General features: G+C 41.8%; 1 protein-coding gene across 1 annotated transcript; it reads left to right on the top strand.

Moving 5' to 3' along the window:
• The first annotated feature begins 4,444 nt into the window (after window positions 1-4,444).
• Window positions 4,445-17,561, top strand: EIF6 (eukaryotic translation initiation factor 6). Its single transcript, XM_075277219.1, has 7 exons — window positions 4,445-4,535; window positions 4,639-4,770; window positions 10,132-10,217; window positions 10,926-11,101; window positions 14,498-14,674; window positions 15,420-15,601; window positions 17,323-17,561. Exons 2-7 carry the CDS (start codon window positions 4,664-4,666, stop codon window positions 17,330-17,332), a joined length of 738 nt encoding a protein of 245 aa, XP_075133320.1. The 5' UTR covers window positions 4,445-4,535; window positions 4,639-4,663; the 3' UTR covers window positions 17,333-17,561.
• Window positions 17,562-18,912: the final 1,351 nt, after the last annotated feature.

Below are 18,912 nucleotides of genomic sequence, written 5' to 3'. Positions count from 1 at the left end.
GAGCGATGCTGCTATTCTGGAGGGGAGGGGGGGGGCGGAGGAGCGGAATAGCAGCATCGTTCCTGCCACTGCTGGCTTCATGCAGGGCAGGAGCGTAGCGATGTTGCAGGCACCTGTGCCGGCGTCTACACTCCCCGGCATCCGCCTCTCTATTACAGCAGATGCCGGGTCTGTATTGCATTGTGAAGGCTGTACGTCAGATGCCTAGCTGCATCGGCAGCGCACACGCAGGGCCAGTGGCATAGAAGCGACGACTTCTCGCCGCTGGCTTTGCATATGTAACCCTGCCCACCAATGACGCAACAAAGCCGGAAGAAAGAAGAATTTACAGCATCGAAGATGAGTGAGTATGGTGAGTATGCGACGTGGGAATACCCCTTTAAGACTCAGAAAGTTATAAATCACTTTCTGTGATGGTGACAGGAGAATTTGCAGGGTCCTAAAAATCATATGTAGTGCAGTGGAAAAATAACAGGGAGCTTTCATCTGGTGTCGAAAGGGGCAGCTTCTCCCGACATATAACAGAAGTGCAGAACATGTAGTATTGCACTATAGGGTAGAGAGGCGCTGCTAGTCAGCTACTCAGTGGATTAATTTCACTAATACAGGGGTTTTACCAGTGAAATGACCAGTGGATTTGTTGGAACTTCTTACCAAGCATTGTATGTTGAGTATGTTTCAAGATCAAGGATAGACCTTTGTGTGTTGAAAATTTAGCATTCAGCGGCCATTGTAACTTTATAGACCACCATATCTGCCTTTGTTTCCATTTAGTACTATTTAAATGTCTCAATGCAGACAATGGGGCAGATTTACTAAGCTGTTTAAAAGATAAACAGTGCAAACTTAGGGTCAGTTCACATGTGGGGCGCCCACGCAAGTTTTGACACAGAGAGAGATGCAGCGAGCCAAGTCTCTCTCTGATCAAAACCCGCCTGCCGCGACCATCGCAGTCGCGGCTTTCCCCTCCTATGTCAGCTCAAATGAATGAGCCGACACAGGAGGGTGCTGCCGCTAGGCGGAAGACCACCTGCATAGACCACCATTGTAAAGGGGCGGATTTTGAAGCGAAATCCGCTGTCAAAATCCGCCCCTTTGTTCACGTGTGAACTGACCCTTAGCATACGGCCTCACGTTGCGGAAATGCAGCTTTTTTGTTGCAGATTTTGCTGCAGTTTTTTGCGCCAAAGCCAGGAGTGGATTGAGGACAAGGTAGAAGTATAAGGAGCTTCCTATATATTTCCCATTCCATTTGTAGCCATTCTTGGCTTTTGCTCAAAAAACGGAGCGAAATCTGCAACAAAAAAAGCTGCATTTCCGCAACATGGGGCCTCAGCCTTAAACTCGAGCTACAGTCATGCAAAAGTTATTAATTGCCATGTGAGGTCTGTTTTATTAATGGACCTCACATGGCAGCATTAAATTTAATGACTTTTCCCAATATTAGAGCCCCTTTAAAATACACGTCACCAGATTTATCAAAATGTCTGGTGTTGCTTGACAAATCTGGCATATTTACATGTCCGCATTTCACATATGTGCGGTGTCCACAGAAAAATGTGCATGCCAAACGTATCCATTCATTTCAAAGTGTTTATTCTCACATCTAAGCTTTTTAGTGGACCTTGGATCTGCAATAAAACAACAGAAGCACGTGTCTTTTTTTTCACTGATGCATCACACCAAAGAAAGTCTATGGGGCTGTCAAAAATCAAGTGACATCTGTGTGTCATCTGTTTTTCACGGACATACAAAATATAGAACATGAAACAAAAAAAAGTTGATCTGTTTTTCACAGACGTGAAAAGTGGATCAACCTCGGACAGCACACAAGCTGAAGTTATCAGGGTCTGTGGAATTTTTTGAATATTCATTGCTTGCTATAGGCAGTTATAAACAAAAATTAACCTGCAATCACTTACGAGATGCCAAGAAAGATTTATACAGCACCATCTACAGGTAACTGTATGCACTGCTTCTGCCAGCGTACCAGTGAGCCCACAGCAATTGGCCAGTTTTTTCTTTATTCCCAAAATACTGTAATTTTTCTACTTCTTTGTGGAGGGAGACAGAACCGGCTTGTTTTCTACTCTATGCAAATAGGTATTTATCCACAACTACTAATAGTTTTATTAGAGCCTGAGCCTTGCACTGACTCAGTTATTAACCGCATACTGAACGGGGACTTACCTGTATATCTCAGGAATGCAGGGAGCATACTGAGCGCGCTCTATACAGTGCATAAATGTACAAAATATTATACTATCACATTATTTATCCCACATGGTAAATACCATAAGAATGAATAAAAAGTGACCGAAAAATGATCTCTCCTTACTGTGTCCAGGTTCCTGATTTACATGAGCACATGCTATGGCTGCTTTGTATTACAGGCCTTTTGGTCCGATTTCACGTTGTTCTTTGTCATATTTGTTGTATTTTCAAAAAAAGATTAATAAACTGCTAAAACTTAAAAGTGACAGAGTAATAAAAAATACTAAGTTTATTTTTTAATGTAGTAAAACATTAGAAAAACTCTGTAAATTTGGCCTTTAGGCCTCCCTCAGATACAAAAGCCCAGGTGAAACTGCTACTTGTGCACTCTCTCATTGTACCTGCCAACTTTTGAAGTAGGACACAATGTACAGCAAATTTATCCTCACCCACTTCCACTTTGATTCTACTTTGGTTTATCCAAACCCTAACATGATATGTCCCCACATTATAATGTCCATCTATCCTGGTAAACCCACAGCATAATATATACTCACAGTCTCCCTCCAGCTACCCAACAGTTTAATTTCCCCCTTCAGCTACCTCCACAGTTTAATGTCCCCCTCCAGTTGCCCCCAGTCACTCAAGATCACTTACACGTAGGTGATTAGGAATGAGGCTCAGCATGTAGAGGGCTCAGGAGCTGAGCCCTCTCCATACACAGCAGATTCCAGTTGTATAACACAGCCAGCACCCAATTCTAAGGGTGCATTCACACTGAGTAAACGCTAGCTTATTTTGTAGAGTAAAATTATACTTGTAAATTTTGCTATCCCATTGACTTCAATGACATTTTACAGGCGTATTTTTACAGGTGTATTTTTTACAGGCGTATTTTTACACTTGTAAAAAAATATCATTGAAGTCAATGGGATAGCAAAATTTACAAGTGTAATTTTACTCTACAAAATAAGCTAGCATTTACTCAGTGTGAATGCACCCTTTAACAGCCGCAATTGGTGCCGACACCGATCGCAAATGTTAACACAGGTGCTGTAATTAAACATGATCGAAGCATCTAAAGTGCTCAGACACTTAGCGTAACTACCGGGTAGCAGGGGTAGCGGCTGCCACAGGGCCTCGGACATTAAGGGCCCGGCGACAGTCGCTACCGCTGCATTTTTTTTCTTAATAGGCCGTTACCGGCTGGAGTTACTCTAGATGGTTACGGGCCCTATTTACTTACCGATCCTGGCAGGGGCCGTGATCGGTAAGTGACACCATGGGCCCCACAAACATCATTGTTATACTTGGAGGTCTTTTCAGACCCCCGAGTATAATAATCGGAGGTCCAGGGGAGGTAAGCAACATAAAACACTGTATTACTTACCTCTCCGGGCAGGCTTCTCTTCTGGCAAGCTTCTGTGACTCTCCCTGACGTCACACGACCGGGGTCTGCGTCCGGGTCATGTGACGTCCCGGATGTCATAGAAGATGGCCGACACCACCGAGGACTGCAGCGGAGCCGAAGATAGGTTAGTAACAGTGTTTTTTTTTAATGTTATTATGTAATTATTATGCTCCGGGGTCTGAAACGCCACACATCCAGAAACATGGCTAAGCGCCCAGAAAATACTATCTTAAATCTTGAAGATTGTCTCAAGGCTGATCTTTCAGCAAAAGTCTTTTAGTGAGTTAAAACATGGCTGTTAGGGAAGACAAGATGGAGGACAGACAAAATGGAGTCAAATGATAAAAGATGGCATCTTAACTCTAACAATGGTCAAGTGCCCTGGGACTAAACTCTTAAGAGCTGTGTTCTCAGAGGTGCTCGAGGATCTATGGTAACGCCCCCCAGGACTCCAACTACCTAAATTGAATATTAAATAAAAACTTAATTTTTTTCACAATCTAATGGCTATGAGCTATAGCAAGGGTATGAATTGTATTCGTGTTACCACATTTGCAGCACTATGTGGTAGGTGACAGTGGCTGGGAGAGGTGATAGGTGTCGATTATGGGACAAGCCATTCAATGAATGCCTGGTAGCTTTAAACGTATAACCACGAGGGACAGCTGTACAATGATGCGGCCATAGCAACCTAAACAAGTTGGTGACTACAGAATGATACTACTGGCAACAGCCTCACTAAATATGGAGTCACTCGTTTAACGCGTCATCTCCACGACCGCTTCCTATTGGCTACGCTCGTGACACTGTCTGACAACGCGGCGCCACCCGGAAGTGAAACCAATTCGCAGCCTAGCCACGTGTTTGGTGCAGGACGGGAAGTTGGAAGAGTGATCGGTGAGGTTGAGAGGTAAGGCCGCGGCGAGTACTCATATGGTAGAAGCCGGGTAAATGCAGACAAGCCCGGGAGACGGGAATATATGGAGTCAGCGTGTCTTCTGTGTTTATTCTAGTGACAAGATCCAGTGTTGACCAGTCATGGCAGTCCGCGCCTCTTTTGAGAACAACAATGAGATCGGTTGCTTCGCTAAGCTAACAAACACCTATTGCCTGGTGGCCATCGGAGGCTCCGAGAACTTTTACAGGTGGGTGACTTATCGCTACACTTTATGGACTTATCCGAACCTGATGATGTCATGTTAGTCACGTGTCATGGTGGCTATAGGCAGAGCAGACAAAAATTAAAAGGGTGTCTTCATTTTCTGATTAGCGAATGATTGATCTAGAGAATGTTCCCAAAGCTGAGGGATGATCTGGGTACCATTTGGTAATGGGGTGTGTGTATAAAGTGCTATTTATAGCCACGGGTGACATCAGGTGTCTCTAACATTGCTACTATTGAGGTAGAGCTGTTGGGTAATGTAATCACGTGACTAGCTGTAACGACCGAAATATGACTCATGAACATCCCCTTTGACCTGACAGAAGCCTAAGGCTGATCTTACACGACCGTAATGCTTTTACGGTCCGCAAGTTGCTGATCATCAACTTACACTCCGCAGATGTCCGTGACCTGCCGCACTCTCCCATAGAGTTCTATGGACGAGTCCGTGAATTGCAGCCATTACGGACATGTTCTAAAAAGAGTGTACCTCGGTTGCGGCCCGGCACACCACGGTTAAAATATCCGGTGGTGTAAGAGGCCGCATTGAGTATAATGTGTCCGCAATTGAAAACCCTCAATTGCGGACTTAAACTACGGTCGTGTAAGACCAGCCTAAAGAGTAACATTGACACACGACAGGTTTATGTTCACATACTTCTTTTTTTTCCCCAATATGATATAGTGTAAAAGTATGTTCACATGATGAACAATTTACAGTAGAATGCACTAGAAAATATTCTGCTAACTGAAATAAATCAACTGGTGATAAACGTAAGTATGGTAATGGTGTTCTCCCTGTACCAGCAAAGTGACTGATATATTGTTTAAAATCTGCGTATTGTAGAAAAAAAGTCTACTGAAAAATGAATGAAAAATGTCACGGACACAGCTAGTGTCCGCTGCTAATGTCCATGCAAGATTTTGAATGGACATTAGCAGCGGACACTACCTGTCGGACACTGACGCTAGTGTGAACACCCCCTTACATGTTTGACTTGTAAAATCGGAAACTATCAAAGCTGCACTCAGTTATGAAAAGAGTCCCAGGACCTACTCTGAGAGATTGTGCTATGTGTGCTGCATGTCATCGGGCCTTTGATGGTCCCACTGTGCATGCACTATGCTGTTGTTGAAAGCTCGCTCTGTGTGTATCATCAATGTTTAGAAAATTTCACACTGGGATTATAGTTCCTTATCAAGAGGAAGGAGTTGTACCATTTCCTGATCTCTGCTTTTATGCATATGACTATGATAGGGTTTCAGTTTTTGCCGCAAGGTACTTGGGTGACTTGCTGGATGATTCTGACCCATTTTCATAGATTTGATAGGACATACTCCATAATCCTTCAGGATTCATAGTCATTCCTGTGTGTGAAGCCTTACACTAGGGTCATACCTGCGTTCAGGTTTCTGTTCATGGGGTCTGTTTGGGTCCCACAAATGGGAACTTAATCCGCTTAAAAAAAAAAAAAAGATACCTGCGGACCTCATAGATTATAAGGCTCAGTTCACACGATAATTACGTGTGGCTTATTTTGGCACCGGAAAAAAACGCTTCCTAATTAGGAAGCTTTTTTTGGACCTTGCCGCGCTTTTTATAGCTTAATTTTTAAGCTTTTTTTTTTTTTTTTTTGTAAAAACCGCTTCATAAAAAGCCAGGCTGTTTTCCCCTCTCGTAAAGTGAATGGGCCGAAAAAAAATGTGCAGAAAAAAACGAGCGTTTTTTGCCTCCCATTCACTTCTATTGCTTTCTTCAAGCAGAAAACGCCTAAAGAAAGGTCATGTCGCTTCTTTTTTTCTGCTAGCAGAAAAAAAAAAAAAAGCTAGCAGTCTACATACTATTGTAAAGGGGCTGATTTTGAAGTGAAATCCGCTGTCAAAATCAGCCTCTTTGCCCCTGTGTGTACTATCCCTAATGGGGTCTGCCCGAAAAATGTGGAGAGAAATGTTCTGATTGGAGTGATGGATAGAATGCCATTTACCTTTTCCTTCCACTCTGTATCTGTAGAACCTTAGTCCTCTACTACTATTACTATTGAGTACATGTTGCCTCTTAAATTTCCATATACCGTATTTTCCGGACTATAAGGCGCACATAAAAACCTACGATTTCCTCAGAAATCGTAAGTGCGGCTTATAGTCCGGTGCGCCTTATATATGGATGGAAGCGGCGGCAAAGTCTGCGTGCCGCTTCCATACATACATAAAAGGCACCGTAAGGGTGAATTCACACTACGGAACGCCAGCGTGTATCACAGCAGTACACGCCGGCGTTACAGCAGGGCTGCCGGACACTTCCTATTCATTTCTATGGGAGCCGGCATGCAAGCGCTCCCCATAGAAATGAATGGACAGACACTTCCCATTCATTTCTATGGGAGCCGGCATGCGAGCGCTCCCCATAAAAATGAATGGACAGACACTTCCCATTCATTTCTATGGGGAGCGCTCGCATCCCGGCTCCCATAGAAATGAATGGGAAGTGTCCGGCAGCCCTGCTGTCACGCCGGCCTGAAACAGAACGTGAAACTTACCGAGCGGTGCAGGGCGGGCGGGCAGTCAGTTTAATCTAACTTTTACGGTTGGGCTCTATCAGCATGATTTTGCTGATAGAGCCCCTCCTCGCCTGCCGAGCGCTTCCAATAGAAGCGGCTGGCACGCGGGGGGTTAAGCGGCCGCTGGCAAAGTCTGCCTGCCGCCGCTTTCAATAACATATAATGCGCACCGGACTGCGGCTTATAGTCCGGTGCGCCTTATATATGAACCGAGACGGACTATAAGGCGCTCAAGGGCAATGCGGCTTATAGTCCAGTGCGCCTTATAGTCCGTAAAATACGGTATTTATTCCTTTCATGGTAAGGGAACAAAGATATCTCAAAAAATTTAAGGGAAGTGGTCATTTGTTCAACTATACCATCTTCAGTGCAAAGATGTTTGTTCCATACAAGAATTCCCTCTGTCAGGCTTGCACCAAGCACATTTTTAATAAGAAGCCACCCACTTTAATTAAAGGCTGTTAACTAAGGTGTGTCGGTAACTGACATACTGAGGGTGCCTTTACATGTTCATGTGTACACATGCAGTTTTTAGAGCCAAAACCAGGTGTGGATTGGAAAAATAGGAGTAACTTACTTAACACAGGCTAAATGCACACAACAGTGTAATGAGCACATTTAAAGGAGTACCGTATTTTCCGGACTATAAGCCGCACATAAAAACCTACGATTTCCTCAGAAATCGTAAGTGCGGCTTATAGTCCGGTGCGGCTTATATATGGATGGAAGCGGCGGCAAAGACTGCGTGCCGCTTCCATACATACATAAAAGGCACCGTAAGGGTGCATTCACACTACCGAACGCCGGCGTGTATCACAGCCGTACACGCCGGCGTTACAGCAGGGCTGCCGGACACTTCCTATTCATTTCTATGGGAGCAGGCATGCGAGCGCTCCCTATAGAAATGAATGGAAAAAAGCAGTCCATTCATTTCTATGGGGAGCGCTCGCATGTCGGCTCCCATAGAAATGAATAGGAAGTGTCCGGCAGCCCTGCTGTCACGCCGGCCTGAAACAGAACGTGAAACTTACCCAGCGGTGCAGGGCGGGCGGGTGGGCATTCAGGCCTCCTCTGCCTCCGATGTTCCGTCCTTCTCCTCCGGCGCTCGCTGATAATGGCCGGGGCGCATGTGCAATATCATAATGCTTCTACTGCGCATGTGCCCTGGCCATTATCAGCTTGCGAGCGCCGGAGGAGGACGGAACATCGGAGGAAGAGGAGGCCTGAATGCCCGCCCACCCTACACCGCTCGGTAAGTTTGACATTCTGTTTCAGGCTTTTATTTTAAAACGGGGGGGGGTAGTTTAACCTAACGTTTACGGTTGGGCTCTATCAGCATGATTTTGCTGATAGAGCCCCTCCTCGCCTGCCGAGCGCTTCCAATAGAAGCGGCTGGCACGCGGGGGGTTAAGCGGCCGCTGGCAAAGTCTGCCTGCCGCCGCTTTCAATAACATATAATGCGCACTGGACTGCGGCTTATAGTCCGGTGCGCCTTATATATGAACCGAGACGGACTATAAGGCGCTCATGGGCAATGCGGCTTATAGTCCAGTGCGCCTTATAGTCCGTAAAATACGGTATTCCCATGTACATAATCATATCTATATTTGTAGATAATTAAAAGTTAAATATAAGTAATTAAAAATTCTGCAAAGGTTTAAAAATTATCTCTAACTTTCTTAGTGGTGACGTCTGTTGTCTTGATTGGTTACCAATGGTTACGACCACTAATGCAGAAATTTTCCATGGTCTGGGACTTGTCAGGATCCCAGCTATGATTTCCTTATTGTACCTGGGTTATCAGGCAGGGACACTACATGTATCAGAAGATATCCCGGCCACAATAAGGAAATCATGGCTGATTTTCTGACCTTGGAAAGGTCGTATCCACTGCTAACCGATCAAGACAAGACTGTGACCACAAGATAGCTAGATAAAATCTTTAAAACTCTGCAAAATGTTTAATTACTTATATTTGCAAAAATGTTTAACTTTTAATTATATACAAATTTTATAATAATTATTTACATGGGAATAACCCTTTAAGGCTGACTTCACACTATTGTTGGAGACTTCACTGTTGAATCTGCCTAAAATCTAAAATCATATAGTCTATAGGGTTTGTGGGTAACTGCTTTTTAAGTGGACAGTGTTTGTCTTTTGGGTCTTCACATGGACCCAAAGGACAGAAACCCAAATGCTAAGCATAAAAATTGGATCAAACTGTCAGTTTTTAATCTCCATTTTCAAGCAGTGTCACTTATTTTGCATTAGTTTTCTGGCCGTGCTGGTTTTTAGCATCTGTTTTTTTACTATCTGAAAAATCTAAACAAAAAACACTTTATTTATTTTTGATCCAACCAACTCATCTGTTTTTAACGTCAGTGAATCTGATACACCACACAAAAAGAGTTATGTTAAACACAGATCCCATAGACTTGTATTTGGTCTACCAGACTGGAAAAACGGACAAAGACAAGACATGTTCTATAATATTATTTATTTATTTCATTTAGATTTCTTATATAGCGCCATCACATTCCGCAGCGTTTTACAGAACTCTGTCAGTCGCTGTCCCATATAGAACTCACAATCTAAATATTATATTAAAAAACAAACAACCCTTGGGTGGTATATATACTAAATAGATCTAATAGAATAAGGATTCATATCTGTTATGAAAATGGTAGGTTTTGATGGCTCCGCGTTCATACTACCACCATGTATAAAAAATGTTTTACACCACTCAACAAAAGTTGCTTTAATTCTGAATATTTCTCTTGCAGTGTATTTGAAGGAGAACTTTCCGAGACCATACCAGTTGTGCATGCATCAATAGCTGGATGCAGAATCATTGGAAGAATGTGTGTAGGTATGCACTGAACTAGCATTTACATGTCATACACAAGCATATATCGCAACATACCATACACTATTGTAAAGCTAGAGGCACACGACTGTGCATGTAGCTGGGCCATGATTGAATGGCAGTGGATATCATCCATGTGCCTTTATGGCTCCATTGTCTTGTGAGCCACACTGTCACATAAACAGGCCCATACAAGGGCATGTGTATGCACCCATCGAGATTAATGTGTCAGTATGCTATCTGTGAAGGGCCATGTGCATGGAGAGGAATTAGTTATGCATCTCTTACTGTTCATTGCAATAATATTCAAGACGTGGCTCTCCAGTTGTTACACAACCCTGGAAACCACAGTATTGACCTGTTTCTGTTGACTGGATAAAGCCAACAAATCTTCCCACTTTAAGGCTGCATTCACACAGAGTAACGCCAGGCGTCATTTGTGTGTAATTTGTGTGTCTTTTACGGCCGTCATAAAACGTTTACATAGAGTTCTATAGGAAAAGACGGCCGTCATTGTAATGACGGCCGTAAATGACGGCAGTAAATTACGGACGTCTTTTCCTATAGAACTCTATGTAAACGTTTTATGACGGCCGTAAAAGACACACAAATTACACACAAATGACGCCTGGCGTTACTCTGTGTGAATGCAGCCTAAGTCTGTAGTCAGACATCAGTTTGCTTGTTTACCATTATTCACATTTGTTTTAGGAAACCGAAATGGCCTTTTAGTTCCAAACAACACAACAGACCAAGAGCTCCAGCACATCAGGAACAGTTTACCAGCCTCTGTGCGAATCCAGAGAGTAGAGGAGCGTCTCTCAGCTTTAGGAAATGTCATCGCTTGTAATGACTATGTGGCCCTTGTACATCCTGATCTTGACCGGGTATGAATTTTATTTATTTTTTATGAATTTGCATATTTGAGACTGGTACCTGCTTTTGTTCAGTTTGTTCTATTGCGCACTATTGGCTTTCCCATTATGTGCCCCGAGGCTGGTCATATCGGTGCCGTACTCATCCATAGACGCACTGTCGGCGTCCTTGCATTATATAATACCGCTGGTGCCAGACAATGAGAGAGGTTCTTTTTTATGTGGCGCACAAGCAAACTACTTGTCAGCATTCATTATATAATCAAAGATGTGTTACTGTATATTATGTGCATAACTGTATACTTTATACCAGTGCACATGCAGGACAGTTAGCTTAGTGGACGACAAGCGTTTCAAGCATGTAGTAAAAGTATTCATGTAGTACTATTTTAAGGGATTTCAGCCCCTTATTAGTAGAGAACATGGTTACTGGATTGCTGAATGAAATGTCTCATATGTAGCTCAAAAGGAGCATTGTTTCTTATTGAGGAGGCACACCAATGTATAAAGACCTGTTTATCAAGCAAATCTCCTTGGGAATAGATTATGTAAATAGGCCCATACCAGCCAAACTAGAAACATCTGTAGTTGGGACTACTAATGCTGAGACTTCTAACACTAGAGGAAGTTTATTGTGTCACAATCTCCTTGTGGAGAGTTCCCAGTATCCATAAACTATATATTGGACTGGTCATTGATCGGTAAGTCAGTGGTATTACTGGAGCCCTCTTCTTCTGTTGTACTAAATCACACTTTATGCTGCTAACCTCGCTTTGAAAAAGCCTCTTTTGGACAATTACTTATAGATCTGCCAGGTGCTACAAAAATCCATATATGAAAGCCCGCTATAGCAATAGGACTCTCTAACTGATACAGTGGGACCGATTTAGCACTGAATTTGTGCAAGAATTCTCATACATTGTTTTTCTGTTTTGTGCCTCTTTTGGGTTGCATGTAGCTTTCTATTAATTTTCGTGATGCCAGTAGGAACAGGCACAATTGCGTCTGCATATCATGAAATTTGGATGCTCCTTTTAGAGAGGAGCTGATCTTGGGAGGCACATGTCAGTTATGCCTCACAGGATGGAACTAAAGCTAAGTTCACACCTGCGCCTGCTTTATGTTCGGGTTTATGTCCTTAAGGCTGAAGCCCCACATGGCAGAAACACAGCTTTTTTTAAGTTGCGGTTTTTGGAGCCAAAGTCTAGAATGGCTACAAAAGGAGTTGGAAATATACAGGAAGTTCTTATACTTCTCTCTTCTCCTCAATCTACTTCCGGCTTTGGCTCAAAAAACCGCAGCAAAATCTGCACCAAAAAAAAAGACGCGTTTCCGCGACGTAGGGCTTTAGCTTGAATCTGCTTGGAAAATGTAGAGAGAAAAGCAGGATTTTTCTATTTGTATTTTTTGGGGCAAAATCCCTAGCGGATCCCATTATAGTCTATGGGGTCCATGGGCAGCTGCTTTAAGGGAGCCTTCACATGGAGTAAACGCGCGCGTATTTTTGCAAAATACCCGTGTAAAAATAAGACTCCCATTGACTTCAATGATATTTTTTACACGTGTAAAAATACGCCTGTAAAATGTCATTGAAGTCAATGGGAGTGTTATTTTTACACGTGTATTTTGCAAAAATACACGCACGTTTACTCTGTGTGAAGGCTCCCTTAGGGTGCATTCACACTGAGTAAACGCTAGCTTATTTTGTAGAGTAAAATTACACTTGTAAATTTTGCTATCCCATTGACTTCAATGATATTTTTTTACAAGTGTAAAAATACGCCTGTAAAAAATACGCCTGTAAAAAATACACCTGTAAAATGTCATTGAAGTCAATGGGATAGCAAAATTTACAAGTGTAATTTTACTCTACAAAATAAGCTAGCGTTTACTCAGTGTGAATGCACCCTTAAAACGGATTAGGTTTCCATTCTTTTGGATCCCAAGCAGACCTGAACAAAAGAAAGCCGAACGCTAGTGTGAGCCTAGCGTAAGCGCTGTCAAAATGTAACTAGCAGAAGTAGGTCTTTGATACCTGTGACTAGTTGGACTTGTGACTCATTTGCATGGAACTTTTAAAAGCTTATAACTTTTCTGCTGAAAACAAAAAGCTTCAAAAACTGGTTTCCTGCACACACACATAAGATGCTGTGTCAGTTGCATAGTCAGAGGGGAACATTAATGAAGACTGGCGTTTGCAACAAGTCTTCATAGCTTCTGTACTGGCAAGAGGGTGCATCTCATTTATGATGAGGCTAGCACACCTTTATAGGGCTGTGAGTTTGTACTGAAATCTACATTAGCTCATAGGTGGTGATTTCTGGCATATTTATCTCAGTAAATCTGTGTAAATGACCATATATCATCCCACACCCTTGTCAGGAAAATGGAGGAGACCCTGTAAAGGAGTAAAAATTTCTGTAGGAGTGCTTCTCTCACAGCTACAAAATGTGCGAAGCTCTGCCTGGTAAACGGTGAAAAGAACGCAATGCCCGCTAGTTTGTTGCTTTGCTACTCTTTACTGGCTAAAGTTTAAAAAAAAAAAAAAAATCCCCAAAAAAAACAAAACAAACTTCAGTTTAAGTGAAAAACTGAATAAGGTCCCTTGCATACTAAAGTGTGTGGGCCCCTGGCCGTGATTGAATGGCTCAGTCGGTGCACAGGAAGAACATGGATGCCCCATTCATTCAAAGAATATGGGCCACAGAAGTACCAGCCACAAAACCAGACAGAAATAGGAACTGTCCTAAGTTTTGTAGTCCGGACTGGCATCCTGCACACAAAATCGTCGTGTGTTGAGATGAGCGAGTACTGTTCGCATAGAAATGAATGGATGTAGCCGGCACGCGGGGGGGTTAAGCGGCCGGCCGCCGTCAAAGCGGAAGTACCAGGTGCATCCATTCATTTCTATGGAGCGTGCTGTTTGGATCGGCTGATCCGAACAGTACTCGCTCATCTCTAGTCGTGTGCATGTGCGGCAGAAATGGAAAAACCCTGATAGCACACTGAACTAGGGTCATGTTTAGACTGAGGGCCCATGTTGCAGAAACACAGCTTTTTTTGGCTTCAGATTTTGCTGCGGTTATTTGAGATAAAGCCAAGAATGACTACAAAAGGAATGAAATATATAGGAAGCACTTATACTTCTAACTGGCTTTGGCTCAAAAAAAAAAAAAAAACCACAGGAAAATCTGCTACAAAAAAGAAAAAAAAGCTGTGTTTCCACAACGTTGGGCCCCAAGCCTAAGAGTGATATGTCATGTTCAACATTGCTCATGTGAAAACTGAAGAACGTTTTTCATGTAAATGGACCCTTGTATAATTATATTATACTATTTATTATGTAAAATATAATAGTTTGTATATAATAAATAATACTTTCTTTTCTTATTTTATTTTGTGTTTCAGGAGACAGAAGAGATCCTAGCAGATGTTCTGAAAGTAGAAGTTTTCAGGCAGACTGTTGCTGATCAGGTTCTAGTTGGCAGTTACTGTGCATTTAGTAATCAAGGAGGGTTGGTGCATCCCAAAACCTCAATAGAAGACCAGGATGAATTGTCTTCACTACTCCAAGTCCCCTTAGTGGTAATATATTTAAAAAAAAAAAAAAAATAAATAAATCTATTTTGTTTTTTAGTTTGTTCTCTTGTAGTTTACCTTTGCAAAGTGTACTTGTGTAAATCAGTGTGTATATAGATCACAATGGTCCGTTAAAGCATCAGAGCAATGGCTAGGTGGACTGTTACAACAGTAGTCATGTACGAGTCCAACGGACCCCATTAACTATAATGGGATCCATTGGCTGTCCGTTTTTTTTAAACTGAAACCGCTGGACGAAAAACTTGGACTTATAAAACTTAGTTGTCTTTAGATTTTCATTACACACTGTGACAGTCTGTAAATGCAAATGTGGACGTAGCCATAAGCTAATAATACATTTAAGATTAAAGTTGTCCAACAATCGTTTAAAATAATACTGTGAGCAACAGTTTGTTTCAGCCGACTGTCAAAAATTATCTCCTTCAGATTAGAAATTTTTGGTCATCAGACTGCCAAAAATAAGTTTTTTTTGTTGTAATTTTCCCTTATTTGTGCGGAATAAATGTATTTATTTTTAAACTGACACACACTCACCCCTCGTCCCATCCCACAATCCCTTCCCCTATTCAGCTTGTTTTAGTTAATGGTTGGATCGTTTGTAAAAACGATCTATCCATTCATTGACCAACTGCATCATTACTGATTTTTATCTTGTGTAGCTTTAATATTCGGATAGAATTACTACAGATCTTGTCACTTGTTGTACTGACCCTAACTTGTCTTTTGGTAGGCTGGTACTGTAAATCGAGGTAGTGAAGTGATTGCAGCAGGAATGGTTGTCAATGACTGGTGTGCTTTCTGCGGCCTGGACACAACAAGTACAGAATTGTCAGTCATAGAAAGTGTATTCAAGTTAAGTGAAGCTCCGCCAAGCGCTATTGCCACAACCATGAGAGACTCTCTTATTGACAGGTATGTTACTTCTTTTTTCTTTCTTTCCTTGCTGCTAGACAAGATGTTTTACATCGCATTAGATAGCAATAACTCATGTTGGTGTGTGCCACTGAAACGATTGCACCAAAAATTTTGCTCTCTTGAGTTTAAAAGGGTTGTCCATCAGGATAAATGGCTTCAGAAAAGGGGCCGAAAGGGTTTAAGGTAATTAAATACCATTCCCTTGCTGTTGCGAATCTACTGCTTATTGGGTCCTATCTTGATGCACTGGAAAAGGCGTATTAGACCGTTATTGGCTGAGGCTTATCACCACTGCCATTTCCTTTGTGTCTGGACAATATCAGCGAGTAGAGACCAGCAGGGTCTATAAGAGTTCCAATGGCTGGAGATTGATAAAGTGAGAAAATAAATAAAATAAGCATGTTGCCCATTTTCTAATTTTTTCAAACACTGTTTTTAATCCAGACTTTTTAACCCCTTTACTGTCAGAGTTCAGAGTTTTCAATAAAAAAAAAAAAAAAAATCATGTACCCGTGTACTGTATAGTTTCTGAAATTAACACATGTACCCTCACAGTTTACAGTCATGGAAGTCTTCAATTATATTTGCATAAAATGTTGTGTAAATGCATAAAAATCTATATGTGAGGCTAAAAGTTTTACCCAATCAGAGCCTCTGACGCACAAGTAAGAATACCACATCTGTCTGTGGACTGTCTGGTATGTGTTAGCTTAACCGCATTTATTTGGATAGTGATGAGCTGCAATGTCAGACACAGCTGCATATTAATATCCCAATCCAGACTGTATTTTTAACCAGAGATATAGAACAGGTACAACCTTAGAGAATCTCCTTTTTCATAAGACAACAGATGCAGGTTTTTATGTTTTATACTGTCCAGTAATGCCCATGAGGGTCACTCTTTGAAGTGACCCTCCGCCAACCTCACTTTTTCTTCATTACACACAAGCCTGTGTACAGTGTAAGCAGGGACAGCTATCAATAGAGAAGAAAGAAAAAAATTCAGGATTAGGATTAACAATTTGTTAAAGTAGATCACAAAATTTATTAATGAAATAAATACTCCTAGAAAATCAGAAGTTGGTTGAAAACTTAGTTACTTTTTAAATAAAGTGTAGCTCTTATTTATCTTTTAATATGTAAGTGTTGGTCAATATTGGGTTGGTAGAGGAATAGGGCAGGACGGCGCTCACAGGTCCAATAGATTTTATTAATAAGAAGAATTGCACAGTGCAATTCTTCTTATTAATAAAATCTATTGGACCTGTGAGCGCCGTCCTGCCCTATTCCTCTGCTGTTTCCCCGGTTGACACAACTGTCACAACCAAACCAGGTGAGAGGCCACCAGGTCTGATACATTCATTACAATTATCTAAAAATTATCTAATCAACTGCTGGAAGCAACAGTGTGGTGCTCAGGTGAGTGTTCATTCACAATCATATGACATCACTCTCATTGGTCACATGGCATGAATGTAGCTCAGTCCCATTCAAGTGAATAAGATTGAGGTGCAATACCTAACACAGACACTATATAATATGCAGTGCAGTGCTATGCTCTAAACAGTGAAGAGCCTATAGCACTTTTCTGAACACTGAGAACTCTTCAAACAGGTGGTTCTAGTCATTGGAAATATTCAAGTCCTTGAATTTTTTGAATAACCAGACTGACACAATTTCACTAACTTGCTGACCTTTTTCTTTCTCCCCCCTTCTAGCCTGACATAAACCGTTAAACATTGAATACCCTAAGAATCTGCTGCTCGTGTTCAAGTTGCCCTTTGCCATTAATAGAAGAGGATCACTGCTGTGTATGTTATCTGCTCCTGCTTCATCCACTAAATAATACTCATAATCGTTGAACAGAATTGTTTGCGTGCAGCCTGCCTGTTCAGAAAAATAAAATAAAGCAGTTGTATATTGCACTTAATCTTTTTCTCTTAATGTAATAAAATACATTTTTATAACCTAATTCTGTTAGACTTATTTATTCACCAAATCAAATAACTTCAGAATAAACTCATCATTTGGCTAGACGGGTAAAAATATGGTGTGTTTTAACAGTAGTAGCCAAACTGGCTAAAAACATTTGGCAATACAAACAAGTGTTATATGCAGTGTTTAATGTTTTCACAATGCATATATGCTGAGAAAATATCCTTAGGGTGAGTTCACACTGAGTATACGCCAGCTTATTCTGAACGTAAAACACGTTCAGAATAAGCGGCGTATAAAGCAGATCCCATTCATTTCTATGGGAGCCGGCATACGAGCGCTCCCCATAGAAATGAATGGGCTGCATCTTTCACTACGAGCAGTCCCATTGAAGTGAATAGGAAGCGCTGCGTGTACGGCTTGGCATGAGCAGAGCTTGCCGTATACGCTAGCACTTTCCATTCACTTCAATGGGAGTGCTCGTAGTGAAAAAAGCAGCCCATTCATTTCTATGGGGAGCGCTCGTATGCCGGCTCCCATAGAAATGAATGGGAACTGCTTTATACGCCGCTGATTCTGAACGTGTTTTACGTTCAGAATGAGCTGGCGTATACTCAGTGTGAACTCACCCTTAAGGCTAAAACCCCCTGGAAAGGAAATGTATCGTGGGGCTTCAGTCTGAGGGCCATTTCACACTAACTACTTATCCTCTCAGCTATTCAAATCTATGGGTCCATGCGGAAAAAAAAGCACAGCACTAGTGAGTCACTGATGCACAACATCTGTTGTTTCTAGTATCCTATACAATGTTATCCACCATCCATAGGCAATGGCTAAAAGTAGTAAGAAACCTACTGTGTGGATTAGGAATATAGTCTATGCTATGCCACACTTTTTTTTTTTTTTTTTTTGGGGGGGGGATTTGGATCTCTCAGGAGATCGTGACAGTGACATAAATCTCCTGCTTGTTCACTTTTTTTCATATCTCAATTTTTATTATTTTCAAGTTTATACAGCAGATACACAGCCACATGTGAATACAGAGTTACCAAAACATCTCGTAAAAGGAGTGTACAGAATAATAGTAATATACAATAATGGTGGTCAAACAGAATGTAGTACTCCTATATACCATATGTAGAAAGCACGGTCAGACCGTGACAAGCCAAAGTAGGTAGTCCATGTAGAACACCTTCAAGGAGGGAGAAAAACATTTAACAAATAGTCAATCTGATCATCAGTATGACAATTGTGCCTAGGGCAGGCCCTGTCTTCTACAGAAATAGGGAAACAAAGGAAGGCATAGTCAGAAAATGCAGCAGTTTGGCTGTGTTTTACAGGACCTGCAAAGTGGAAGGGATTCTGGCTAATCT

This window comes from Leptodactylus fuscus, chromosome 6 (assembly GCF_031893055.1).
Source record: "Leptodactylus fuscus isolate aLepFus1 chromosome 6, aLepFus1.hap2, whole genome shotgun sequence".
NCBI lineage: Eukaryota > Metazoa > Chordata > Amphibia > Anura > Leptodactylidae > Leptodactylus > Leptodactylus fuscus.
The sequence above is the reverse complement of the archived record's forward strand: the minus strand, read 5'-3'. Positions and strand labels throughout refer to the sequence as shown.

Excerpts from the sequence above, each read along its gene's own strand:
- EIF6 (XM_075277219.1), top strand. The coding sequence starts at position 4,664 with ATGGCAGTCCGCGCCTCTTTTGAGAACAACAATGAGATCGGTTGCTTC. Across the intron at positions 4,771-10,131 it reads GGCTCCGAGAACTTTTACAG|TGTATTTGAAGGAGAACTTT; the intron begins GTGGGTGACTTA and ends TTTCTCTTGCAG. Across the intron at positions 11,102-14,497 it reads TACATCCTGATCTTGACCGG|GAGACAGAAGAGATCCTAGC; the intron begins GTATGAATTTTA and ends TTTGTGTTTCAG.